The 13,145-nt window shown below is 40.2% G+C and overlaps 1 protein-coding gene across 1 annotated transcript in view; it reads left to right on the top strand.

Annotated features, from left to right (window-relative positions):
• Positions 1–13,145, top strand: part of LOC137595593 (plexin-A2-like) — a 92,683-nt gene that overhangs the window by 54,234 nt on the left and 25,304 nt on the right. Inside the window, exons 11-16 of the mRNA XM_068315803.1 lie at positions 166–262; positions 1,242–1,441; positions 7,408–7,559; positions 8,908–9,025; positions 10,792–10,928; positions 11,392–11,559. Of these exons, the coding sequence (XP_068171904.1) occupies positions 166–262; positions 1,242–1,441; positions 7,408–7,559; positions 8,908–9,025; positions 10,792–10,928; positions 11,392–11,559 (872 nt within the window). The remainder of the gene's footprint in view (positions 1–165; positions 263–1,241; positions 1,442–7,407; positions 7,560–8,907; positions 9,026–10,791; positions 10,929–11,391; positions 11,560–13,145) is intronic.

The raw sequence follows: 13,145 nt of genomic DNA, 5'->3' as shown, positions 1-13,145 counted from the left end.
TGGTTTAAAGTCTTATTTCTCCAGTGCCCTTTCATCTTCCTATTTTCCACCACTCTGTCTTTTCCTGTGTTATTGTTTTCATTTTGTTTTGACTCCATCCCTTTGCTTTCTCTCAGGCTGGATGCACTGACACATGCTTCTTCTGCCATTGTCTCTGTTTTTCAGTACATGTATGAGGGCGTGAAGATCAGTGACCTGGCAGTGGACCTCTCCATTGTATGGAACAGCAATTTCATCATTGACAATCCTGAGAAGATTAAAGGTGCCTCTGCCACCCATCACTGCCAGGCCAGCAAGTGTAAAACCCTCAATCCATGGGGAATAAATGGGTCATAGCGATCACCTCCATGTTTCCAGAGAGCATTGAGAGAAAGATCATAATAGTGGAGAAAGATAATAAAATAACTATATATATATAAATACACACACACACACACACACACACACACACACACACACACACACACACACACACACACACACACACACACACACACACACACACACACACACACACACACACACACACAGAGATATGTATATATATGTATATATATATATGTATATATATATGTATATATATGTATATATATATATGTATATATATGTATATATACATATATATATATATATAAATATATATATATATATATATATATATATATATATATATATATATATATATATATATATATATACACATATATATATAGACACACACACCCAATGCGGCCTTTCGCATTCGCGCATTAACACTTACGACTCAACCTTATCACGGATTTTTGGTAGGCAGTCACGTGATACCGTAAGCGCATTCTATTGACTGACAGCATCCAGAAGTGCGCTCCGTTCCATCAGTCTCAGACTTTCGTGAGACACAAAAGTGCTTTAAACAGTCGATAAGAGTGTGGGAAAAGTTTAACTAAAAACGTTTAAATAAATAAATAGATCACGATCGCGGATTCCTTAATCTAATGTGGTTCCTGGAACTTATTTACCTCGAAGAGGGAGGGTGCACTGTATTTATACATGTATATATGTTATGACAGTAAGTGTTTCATTTAATTTAAGAACCTGCCAAAATTGTAACAGCTTCATGCTAAATTTATTAGGCTAACAGAATACTTCCTACTTTTATACATATTCACAACAGGGATTTTCTGTGTTTTTCTACAAACGCATCAATTACTGATGTGGAAATTCTCTATATGACCTACCTGATGTACTCTGTCATCCCACAGTACACCTCTACAAGTGCAGTGCTCAGCGGGGCAGTTGTGGCATGTGTCTGAGGGCAGAGAGGAAGTTCAATTGCGGGTGGTGTAGCAGCGAAGGCCGATGCACCATGAAGCAGCACTGCCCTCCCATCTCCCCTTATGCTAGCCGCTGGCTCAATCTTTCCACCAGGAACGTCAAGTGTACCAATCCACGCATCACAGAGGTCCACTTTTTAATAACCACTTAATCTGTTAGTCAAACCATTAATACAGGGAGGTATACAGGTAGTCTTCAATGTAGGAACACAATTGGTTCAGAGGTTGTTCGTAAGTAGAATTGTTCGTTAGTCCCTATTTATTAAATTTCAATTTTCAAACACCTTTTGAGGACATTTACATGCCATTACTACTCTAAATTAAAGAAAGTAATATTCCCTAAGGGGGGAAGAGGGGGCGGTACTGGCTCAATGGTAAAACGGGCGGTAGAGCGGGTCGTCCAATGTTCCAAGATCAGCAGTTCAATTCCCACTCTCGCCAAAAAACACCCAGAGTGTGAGCTGACAGTGGAGGTGTCAGCTCACACTGACACCATTACAAGTTGCTCATTTGGGAGCACCAAGCAGGAGCTGCCCGCCACTCTACCTCTCTCTGCATGGGTACAGGCCCCTTGTGTGTGTTTGTGTGTTTAGAGCCTGTACACACTAATATGTGTGATTTATTAACACTAATTTCCCTTCGGGGTTTAATTGAGTATAAAAAATAAAATAAATAAATAAATAAGTAACAATTGCAAGACATGAAAAGAACACATAATAATATAAAATAAAGCACCGGCCATTTCGAGTTGTTCTTGATTAAATGGCGGATTTGAAAAAAAATATACAGAAAAATAAAAACCAGGCTTATGTCATTTCACTTAAATTTACATCCGTCCACCACAAACATTGGTCTCTTAAAATCACTAGAAACCCATTAAAAGCACATAGTATCATGTAAATGTGCAATAAATAAGAATATAAAATTATAATATTTTGAAATACGTAAAAATATGTACCATTAGCGTCACTCGTGATTCGTCACACGTGATTCGTAAATGCAACTTTTTTGTTGCGTTTACGCCTTCCGTCCACACGACAACGCAGATATCTGGAACGAAAACGCGGCTTTTTAAAAACGCTGGCCTAGGTGGATTTTTTTTAAAACGCTAGGTCCGTGTGGTCGTGTGGACCACGTATCTGCAACTTTTTAAAAACGCTGACGTCTTGCCTGCGACGAAAACCGCTGTGACGTCATATTTATGGGCTCGTGTGTTGTGACAACAAAACACGGAGGATTCCTATTGGATAAAATTTGACTCAATACTGGCACCACATGGTTTGGCATGCTTATAGCCGTCTTCGAAAATGCACTTCACGCCTTTACGTGTGGATGGAGATTTTTTTGAAAAATGCGTTTTTTAAAAGTTTTTTTTTTTTAAAACTGTCATTGTGTGGACGGGGCCTTAGTTTGCGGTAAACTTTCTCTCCTTATATTTTCATCCTGACAGAGAAAAAGAAAAAACATTTTAAGAACTGTTGACCAGTTTTTTTAAGCACATCCAACAGCAACAGATGTTGATATCCTGAATCAGACTTTGATGTTGACGATCCACTGTACGGTACAGTAGCATATAGCATGTGACTTACCTTTAGAGAAAAGAAAGAGAAAGTGCGGGAGTCATTGTTGGGGAGAGGCAGAGTTGCCATCATCACAAACTACCACTATCATAAGCCTTTGCTTAATTATCCATGATAAACAGTAAAGAAGCCAAGGTACAGAGCCTGACTACCTGTACTCTTTTTCACTCACAGAAACAGAAATTGTCTTCAGCTAAGTAACCCACACACACACACACACACACACACACACACACACACACACACACACACACACACACACACACACACACACACACACACACACACACACACACACACACACACACACACACACACACACACATAAACACAAGAATGTTAATCATAATGTTTTTGTTATTTTTTTTCTCGAGCAGCTTTTAGGAACATCCAAGAAATTAATCAAGAAAAAATTAATCAAGAAAGAAAGACAAAGAAAAAAAAAGTACATTTATTCATAAAAGCCAAATTACAAGATAATCACGTTGACACAAAATCCAGAAGAGATTCACACAAAAAGGAATTCACATCAAAAACGTCCCTGAATGAAGAAAACTAACATTTATCAAACTAAAAACAAGATTTTTGATTTTTGCAAAAACACTTTAATCACACTTTACATTGGATGAAAGTGCTGAAGTGCTTCAAAAATACTAAATACCAATAAAAAGAAATACAATTTAAAAATCAGTGCATTATATCAGGAATTTGCGAGACTGAGTTGATCATCAACTAAAGTGCATAAAACATTTTTGTGACACAAGATGTTCCTAAAGTTATTCAGGTCTTTTGTCATTTTGTAAAAACCAAATTCTAGTTTTAAGCGACATCTGATGTTACAGCAAAAAAACTGTAGCTGCTTCGTGAACAGTATTGTTTTCAATTCTCCTCTTCCTGGTCACGTAAATTGCAAGTTTTGCCTCTCCAGAGATAAAATTTAAAAGCTGCCACTTTCTCTGATTCGATTTCTTGTACCTAGCACCATAAATACATTTCCTGATATTAAAATTTTCACTGAACAGATTAAAAACATTCGTTAAAAGAGTGAAGAGCACTGCAAGTCTCTCACACTCACTAAAGGCATGAAAGACTGTCTCTGGAAGGGGACAGAAGGGACACTGGCTGGACACCGCAGGGTTAAAAACAGAGATAAAAGCATTGGAACCGATGGCACCATGTAAAATCCTCCACTGGAGGTCGGCTGTTTTTTTCTTGAGGGGAGGTTTGTACAGAAGTCTCCACTGCGGGTCAGGTCCATTTCCCGTCATCCTGTTGGCCCAGGTAGTGGGGGCTCTGTTACACAGGTTTTTCTTGTTGATTACTTTTACACATTGTTTGTACAGTATTTTTTTGTTGGCCGTGTGCAGGCTGATTTCTCGTTCATCACCGAGGAGAGGACCCTCCAGTTCTCCAGACAGGGGACTGATGAGGACCTCAGGGAAAGGGTCTTTATTGTCAGGCACAGTCCCTGTACTATAGTCCAGGAGGAGTCTTCTCTCCTTCCCGGAGAGTCTTTACCTCCACAGTTGTAGCACCCTCTGAGCCACCCTGGTGGACTGGATGTTCAGCAGGGAGCTCACATCCTGGGCATCCGCCAACGCTGGCCTGGCGTTGTCCACCAGCTGCTGGAGGGTCATGGTCCTGGTTCTGCAATGCGCTGCAGACAGCCCAGGCGTGGCTCCACTGCAGACATCCAACCTGGCTCCATGCACTAGTGGTTCCTTCAGTAACCAGAACAGAGAGTCAGAGCCTTTTCCTGGGCTGCTTTTAAATAGGGCCCATGACTTAAAAACACCATGATAGAATGGAGGCAAACCATTTAACTTTAGAAATTTAAAATCCATTAAAAACAGTGCACCATCCAGGTCCAAGTTACTCACACGTCTGAATATGCAGCTGGCCACCTCTCTCCCTGTCAGATCCGCTGGTCCGGTCAGAAACCTCTGGATGAACTGTAATCTGAATGTGGCTGTTCTACTAGCCAGGTGGATGAGGCCCTGTCCCCCCTCCTCTCTCGGTAAAAACAACACTCCTTGAGGCACCCAATGTAGCAGAAATAAATAAATAAATAAATAAATAAATAAAATATCTTAGTAGACATCTTTGTCAGAAAAAGCCAGAAAGTGAGTGAGAAACCCAGGAGAAGAAGAATATTAGAGTAGTTTTTGATTGAGATGCATGCTGTGATATTTTCGGGCATTTGCTGCAAAGTGTGTGGTATTCCTGTCTAAACTTTAAAAGGAAGTGGGCTTACTGATGAACAAATCCAGCTCAAAACTGCAGTAAATAGTGAAACTTGAAACTTAGCTAAATTATGATCAGACAAAATGATAAGGTTGTGCAGGATTTGCAGTGATTGGTTGATACTGTGTCAATATTTACAAGCATGACATCACAAAATTTGAACACAATCTAACCACATAACCTTCTTCTTCAAACGTTCTTCATTGTCTACAGTAGTCTGTATTGCCTTAGTATTAGAAAACTTTCTGCTAGCAAATCATGTTGGATATTACCAGTATGAAAGCAATAATCGATCAGCTACCTTTCCAGCTTTCTTTCCACGTGCTTGTTTACCTGAGACAATTGTCCATTTTATCCCACAGTGGCTAAAGTGCTTAAAAAAAAAAAGGACAATTGAATTTCTTTAAAGAGCAGCAGTAGATATGTAATGTCAAATTTTCCTGTCGTCCTATCAAATGAGATGTAGCGGGTCAGGGATGGCGAAGCAAAGCTCTTCACCTTCAAAGAACGTCTAGTCTTTGAAGTCGCTGTCATACTATTCGTGTTTGTGAGGAACTGCAGCAGAATGAATGAACTACCCTCTGCTGCTCAGGAGGGGAGGGAGGGCTGCTTCTCTGCAGGGCCCAAGGTTTCCTGTAGGGATGATTATCTTTACCAAGGAAAAGAATATGAATAGCTTTCTTTCAAGGTTTTGTTATTTACTGCATTATTCATTAAATTTTGTTTTGCCTTTCAAATAAACCTTTTTGGTATGAGTTACGCAATTCACTCAAACTTAAGGTAAATATACTCTCAATGAGAATAAGATTGACTTTTTGTTCACAATTTTTATGTCTGTTTGCTCTCAGATTACCAGAACACATTATTTTACTTATTTTTTTAAATTTTGTATACTGATCTGATCCCCAAAGGCTAATTAAGAGCCAATTCTAGTTTGTAACTACTTAAAACGCATGCATACATATTCGTTTGTACAGGCCCCTGCAGCACACACACATGGGGGGCCTGTGGGCATGCAGGGGGAGGTGGAGTGGTGGGCAGCCCCCTTGTTGAGCGCCCAAATGAGCAACTTGTAAGGGGGGACGGCACCTTGCTCAAGGGTGCCTCGGTAGTGCTCCGGAGGTGAGCTGGCACCTCCCACTGTCAGCTCACACTCGGGGTGTTTTTTTGGGCGGGAGTGGGAATTGAACCGCCAACCTTAGGAACATTGGACGACCCACTTTACCTCCCGCTCTACCACTGAGCCACTGCCGCCCCAGCTGACACTTATCATTTAATCTACTCGACAGGTGTGATTAGGACGGGTCACACTAGTTTTCGCAATTGTGTTTGATCATAGGTATGTATCTATGTATACATTACTGAAATGTGGCCTTCATATGATTAGGATTACATAAGCGTATGTTTGGATCATACAGCTGTGCTTTTTGCTATGCCTTACATGTATGCCTGCCAATAACATAACCACACTGTCTTCATGGGGCACCAGCATGACGCCATCAACACCTTCTGCATTCGCTACAGTATAAACTGGTATTCAGGAAGAGAACGGGGCCAGATGCCCCCAAACTTTTTCCGTTTTCCACCTAAAGTCAGTTATGCCAGTGAACTGCAGTCAGTTCAAACAGCCGCTGAGGACATCCAGCATGCAGATGAGCTTCATGGTGGCTTCTGACATTATCCACCAAAACACATTGTTGCATCACTTCTACCATTTTTGAAGGTCTTGAGCTAGAATTGCATGTAGTTTGTGGTTGGAAGGCTGGTTGGATGAAGGCAGTTGATGAACATAGTCCTCATGCACATTTTGATGTTCAACTTATTATGACCAACCCAAGACCTGGCTGCAATAATCAATCAAAACTGTTACACACCATACAAGGTGGATGGATTGTCGTGGACAACTATAAATCACCACAAATATAGATTTCAACATTTTCATACTGACATATGTGAAGCCAATGCTCTGCAAAGAATCTAAATAAATGATAAGGAAGACTGACTCTTAACTGAATCTAATAACATCAATTTGGATTTAATTAAAATTGTTGTCCTCTATAGAAACCTATTGGAAATAATGTGCATTATCATACAGAAATAGTACTTACAATCCAAGTTGAAGGTTTTACAATTCCATATTGAAAAGCACAATATTCTATATTGTGCTGTTTAATCCTATATTAAACTACTGTTTAATATAGGATTAAACAGCAGTGTACCCTGCTGTTTAATTCTATATTCATCCTCACTTTTTTCTCCTTCCTTTGTAGGTGAGCCCACTGGCCGGCCCTCTGGAGGGGGGCACTTTAGTCACCATCCAGGGCCTGAACTTGGGTCTGTCCTTCTCTGAGCTGGATGGCAATGTGGAGGTGGCAGGTGTGCAGTGCACGCCACAGGAAGGGAGATATATCACTGCAGAACAGTAAGAGAGCTCCCCTCCCCTGTGCTCTGGATTTCATACTGTACAGCACATAAACATACAGTACAGATACTAACGCAGACACATGAAGATAAACACATGCTATATAGTGTATCCTGCTGTTAATCTCAGACACTAAAATACTCTGTGAATTAATGAGAACCCAGAGATGACTCATCAGGTTGGAGGACTGTGCAGAGAGCTTTGCTTCTCTGTTTCAGACAAAGCTAAAGGAAGAGACAGTCTTTGTGCCATTGTCATCATGAGCCTGCTGGCACAGCTGTAATTGAAATGCGCTGCATGTCGCTGACTAGAGGGACAATCTGTTAGCTATGTGTTTCTCTCGCAGCCATGTAATGCAATTTAGCCCAGGCTGCGGAGACTTTATTTATATCCTTTGTAAAAAAGAAGAAGAAAAAGAAAAAAGAAAGGAACATGCCAGAAGCACATTGGAATTTTTCTTGTAATGTATGAATGGAAGGGTTGGGCAGGGACGATTTACTGGGTACTTTTTTGTATCATGGAACGTGGAGCTCTTTGCATGTTTGACACGGCCATTCATTTGGCTCATACTGTGCTTTGATACATGGCTTTACTGCTGTTACATCCATTAATTCCAGCACGGGGTCAGTTGCTATAACCTTGTCAGATTCAAGCAACCTCACAAAAAGGAGAAGACAACAGTTTTTTACTCGCGAGGAGAACAGGCAGAGATATGCTCAGTTACAGATCTCCAACCCGCTATCAGAGCATATCTCTGCTGAATCTTCTTTTATTATCTTGGGGCGTTCCCTGTTTACATTATTTTTCTAAAGGATGGGGGATAGAAAACAGCAGTAATGCATATGGCATGATGTCATAACAAAGTAATAATTTGTTCTTGTTATGGTGTTCTCTCCTTAAAAACAAGAAGCATACACATTCCTACCCCCTTCAGCAGTTCAGAGGTCACACCTTGCTCAAGTGACCTACTGCTATCACTCTGGTACTTCCATCGTTAATGTCATCGATAACTTCTGTACATTATTCTAACAAACCAGACAGGAAATATTGATTTATTGAAGAAGCCACTACATTACCATGGCAACCATAGATAATGGAGGGTGGCAATCGTGCTAGAGATGAGGAAAAGTATATTTTATCATTTGTCATATATTGCTGTTAATGGATTCCCAATAAGAAGAAAGATGGACCCCAGTATTGGCCCCACAATTTCTATATAAGTCTGCTTCAATCACAGCCAACCACTATCGTTTCAGAATAGATGCAATGCAGTAAAGTGATTCTGATGTGGGTTACTGCCAGGTTTGCATGACAATTTATTGGATCTGTTGTGTTTTTGTCTTGTCAGGATTGTATGTGAGATGGCTTTGGCTCCAACAGGAAGTGCTCCTGGTCCGGTTAAACTATGCGTTGGGGAATGCAGACCGGAACTACAGGCCCAGTCCTCCCAGCTCTACTCCTTTGTCGTAATGCTGACACTAAAACACTTTTTCTAGTAGATCTGAAACAAACATAAAACTGATTATAAAATTACCCTGAACCAATCTATTTATTTACAGTAATGAAGCCCAACATATATGTGCGTAAAAGGATAATCATTATTCTTTATTAATTCGTTCATTCACTCATTTTATTGGAGATGAAACAATCGTAATTGCCTTATCATCTGCTGCTAAACTGAATCCAGGTCACAGTTACTGTGCCTCTCATCCATAGGCAGGTAGACATATTGTCAGTTCATTGCAGGGCCATGATTATAATAATCATCATTATGTTATAATTACGTTTCTAATGATTTGCTCACTCTGTATTACTTACTACAACATGTATGTGTGATTTATTACACTCATTCATTTTCCTTGAAGAAAAAAACTTATTCAGTATTAGAATCACCCACACCAAGAAGATTGTTTACACCTTGTGTCTCTCGGTGACTTGACTTTTTTTCAGAAAAATTACACAAAGCTTGCTGGATTGTTTTTTGTTTGTTTTTTTACAAATTTTTGTAGAAGGGTGTCACATGGAACAGAAATATTCAAAAAAAATTGGTGCAAATTTGTAGAATAGCATAAATCTGGGATTTTTTTGAACTTGTAATAATAAAATTATATGCTAGCAAAATGTGTGACATTTTCTCTAATGAAAAAACTGCTGAACTGATTTCAGTGAAACTTTGCAAAGGGCTAGGATGGAACAGGATGGCATGGGTGGAGAAGTGTCAGGATTGATGTGTAATAGAAGAGTTTCAGCTAAAAGGAAAGGAAAGGTGTACAAAACTGTGGTTAGACCAGCGAAGTTGTTTGGTCTAGAGACAGTGTCACTGAGGAAAAGACAGGAGACAGAGCTGGAGGTAACAGAGATGAAGATACTGAGGTTCTCTCTGGGTGTGACCAGGAAGGATAGGATCAGGAATGAGTACATCAGAGGGACAGCACTTGTTAGAGGTTTTGGAGATAAAGTCAGACAGGCCAGACTGAGGCCCCGTCCATGCAAGTGTTTTTTGCGGTTACGCCTTCAGATATCCGGAGGCCTAGAGGAAGACCACAGAGGAGGTTTATGGATGTAGTGAAAGAGGACATGAAGATAGTTGGTGTGAGAGAAGAGGATGCAGAAGACAGGGTTAGATGGAGGCAAGTGATTTGCTGTGGCGACCCCTGAAGGGAAAAGCCGAAAGGAAAAGGAAAAGAAGGATTCCCAATTTAACAGTACAGTTACAGTTGCAGTTCTACAGGATCACTACAGTGTCTGTGATGCTACAGCCGGGTGAGATAAGGGCATATTTTATATCTTATCTGTAACAGAAAGTGACAATAACTTACTGTGTTTGACCTAATGAGATGCATAATCTGGTGCAATGATCAGCAATAGTTACCCCCTGATATGAATTCTGCATCCAAAATCAGTTGCCACACTTGTCAAGATACCACATGTGCACGCTGACACTACTGATCTCTAAACACACAAAAAAACTTTTTGTTTTCCCCAGTACAATATAATGGTTTCATCATCACTCTCAAGACAACATTGTGCGTGGTCTTGACATTATGCCGTTATAAATAAAGAACTGCATAATACAATTGTTCTCATGTGTAAAATTTTTATCTTTAGAATTTGATTTTTTCAGCCAAGGCCCTGTAACTGTGTTCTTTGGTATAATTATATTAATAACAACCTGTATTCTATGTTTGACCACCAAGTAAGCAGAAATAAAGACTGTTTTCTTTCTCTACAGACCCCTTCAATGCAGGCCCTCACACCAAACAGAGGGCCTGAATCTGGGGGCACCAAGGTTACTATTGTTGGAGAGAACCTGGATGCTGGCAGTGCTGCTAATGTTTACTTTGGTCATCATACCTGTGAGCTGTACAGGTGAGTTGGGCGATAACACAAACTCCTGAAGATTTAGTCTTCAATCTGCAGTCTGTTGAAAAAAGACTTTAAATGAATTTTCCATACATGAAATGAAAGCAAAAATGTGTGAGGTGGTATGAATCTCATAGTAGTATGTGTTGTTCTCTGTATATTAATAGATTTTATTATTTTTTTTATATCTATTGAATGTTCAGAATACCTCAAATGATGGGAGTCATGGGGTTGAGGTGAGGCAGTGATGAGCATGAGCACGCTTTAATTACATCAATTACTTACTGCGTTCCATCCCTAAAGCATTTGTATTGACAAAGAAATGGAAGAGTCAGCAATGAATTCCCTCCTTTTATAGGATATTCAAGGCACATAACTGTGTGAAGTCAGGGGTTTATCACAGCAGCTTCAAGTGATCAGAGTCAGAATTACAGGCATTAATAAATGCCTCTCTTTGAAACCCCACTAGGAGAACCATGTCTGAGATTGTCTGCTTCTCTCCACCATCCAAACCTCAAGCCGGTCCGGTGCAGGTCAGTCTGAGTGTTGACTGGGCCAGAGTTCCAGGGAGTCTGGCCTTTGAATACATAGAAGACCCCACGATCCAGCGTATCGAACCCCTGTGGAGCATAATGAGGTGACGCGCAGAACAGCTCTGCTTGTACACACTTACCAGCCACATGTTTTAGCTGATACCTTATCAGGTTGGATGATTGCAATTAGCAACTCTTGTCTTTGCTCATGTTGTTTTGATCTCTTTACCTCATAAAGACACCTGTAAACTTTTGGGCCTGTGTCAGAAAGTAGATTTAAGGCTATTTCTGAAATAATAGACCACACAAAGATTGTGTCCTTAAATTTGTGGACATATTAAACAGTAATGCAGGGCTCAAAAACTTGTTGCCTCTGTAAATTATTTTATTTACAGAGGCAGCATTGAATACATTAGTAATTCAGTGTATTCCGTGCCTTTGAATGATCGAAACACTTCATTGATGAATCTGTGTATTTTAAGATAAGGAACTGATTGAGTTTATTTGTTATTAGTTACATGGAAAGCATCCATCCAGGGTGCTTTCCAAGTGAAGGAATCACATCCAAAGCACATGCAACCTGTTCACTTCCTATGACATCCATTGACTAGATCCATACATTCGTTTCCTTGAAGACGAGACAACCGTAATTGTCTCGTCTTCAGCCACTTTTCCACCTTTCGGGTAACAAGTTACAATGGAGCATATCCCAACTGGCTAAGGATGAGAGACACGTTTGCTCCAGACACATTGCCAGAGCATCATGGGGCCATATGAGAGACGAACAAGGAGGGAGGACACTGGGGAACCCGGAGTGAACCCACTCAGACACAGACAGACCACGCAAACTGCACAGAAATGAATTGAACCGAGAACTTTCTTGCTGTGAGACGACAGGTTATCCACTGCACTATCAATGCCAAAATCAATGTCCTGTCATCTGTCTTAAAAGGATTATGATTTTTTCTACAAACTGCTAACATTCTGCCCATGCATGCTGATTGTTCAGTTCATAACTACACAGCCCTTGTTCATACAGCCTGTTGACTCTTTTTCAACTCCATTGTTCCAAAATTGATTGCAACTCACCCAGAGGGCACACCTGATGTGGTCCTGAACAAAAGGGAGTGAATGTCAATGAATGGCAAAATTATTATTTTCAACTACTTCTAGAAAAAAAAGACTGATTTTGGTTTGTGCAAAAATAGTAGTATATCACTGACTATATCAAAAGTGAAATGAATATTGATTTATATTATTATCATTAATATAATTTTAGTTGTAGATTTTAGCCCTGAGGTGGTGTTTTTGTTTTATTTGTCTGCCTGCGTAATTGTTATGATGAAGGTCAGACAGACATCTTTACAAAAAACTGAAACACTTTTTTTTAAAATTATAATTTCTTTTTAAATTTTATATACTTTTGTGATCCCCGAAGGGAAATTAAATGCAAACTCTAGTATCTTAGTCATCAATCAATCACACGCATGCATATTTGTGTGTACAGGCCCCTGTAATACACACAACCACACACAAGGGGTCCTGTACGCATGCAATGGGAGGTATAGTTGCGGGCAGCCCTTTGAGCAACAGGTAAGGGGGATGGCGCCTTGCTGAAGGGCGCCTCGGCATTGCTCCGGAGGTGAGCTGACACCTCCCACTGTCAGCTCGGGAGTAGGAATCGATCTGC

This window comes from Antennarius striatus, chromosome 5 (genome assembly GCF_040054535.1).
Source record: "Antennarius striatus isolate MH-2024 chromosome 5, ASM4005453v1, whole genome shotgun sequence".
In the NCBI taxonomy this organism is placed as follows: domain Eukaryota; kingdom Metazoa; phylum Chordata; class Actinopteri; order Lophiiformes; family Antennariidae; genus Antennarius; species Antennarius striatus.
This window is presented reverse-complemented; position numbering and strand designations above follow the sequence as displayed.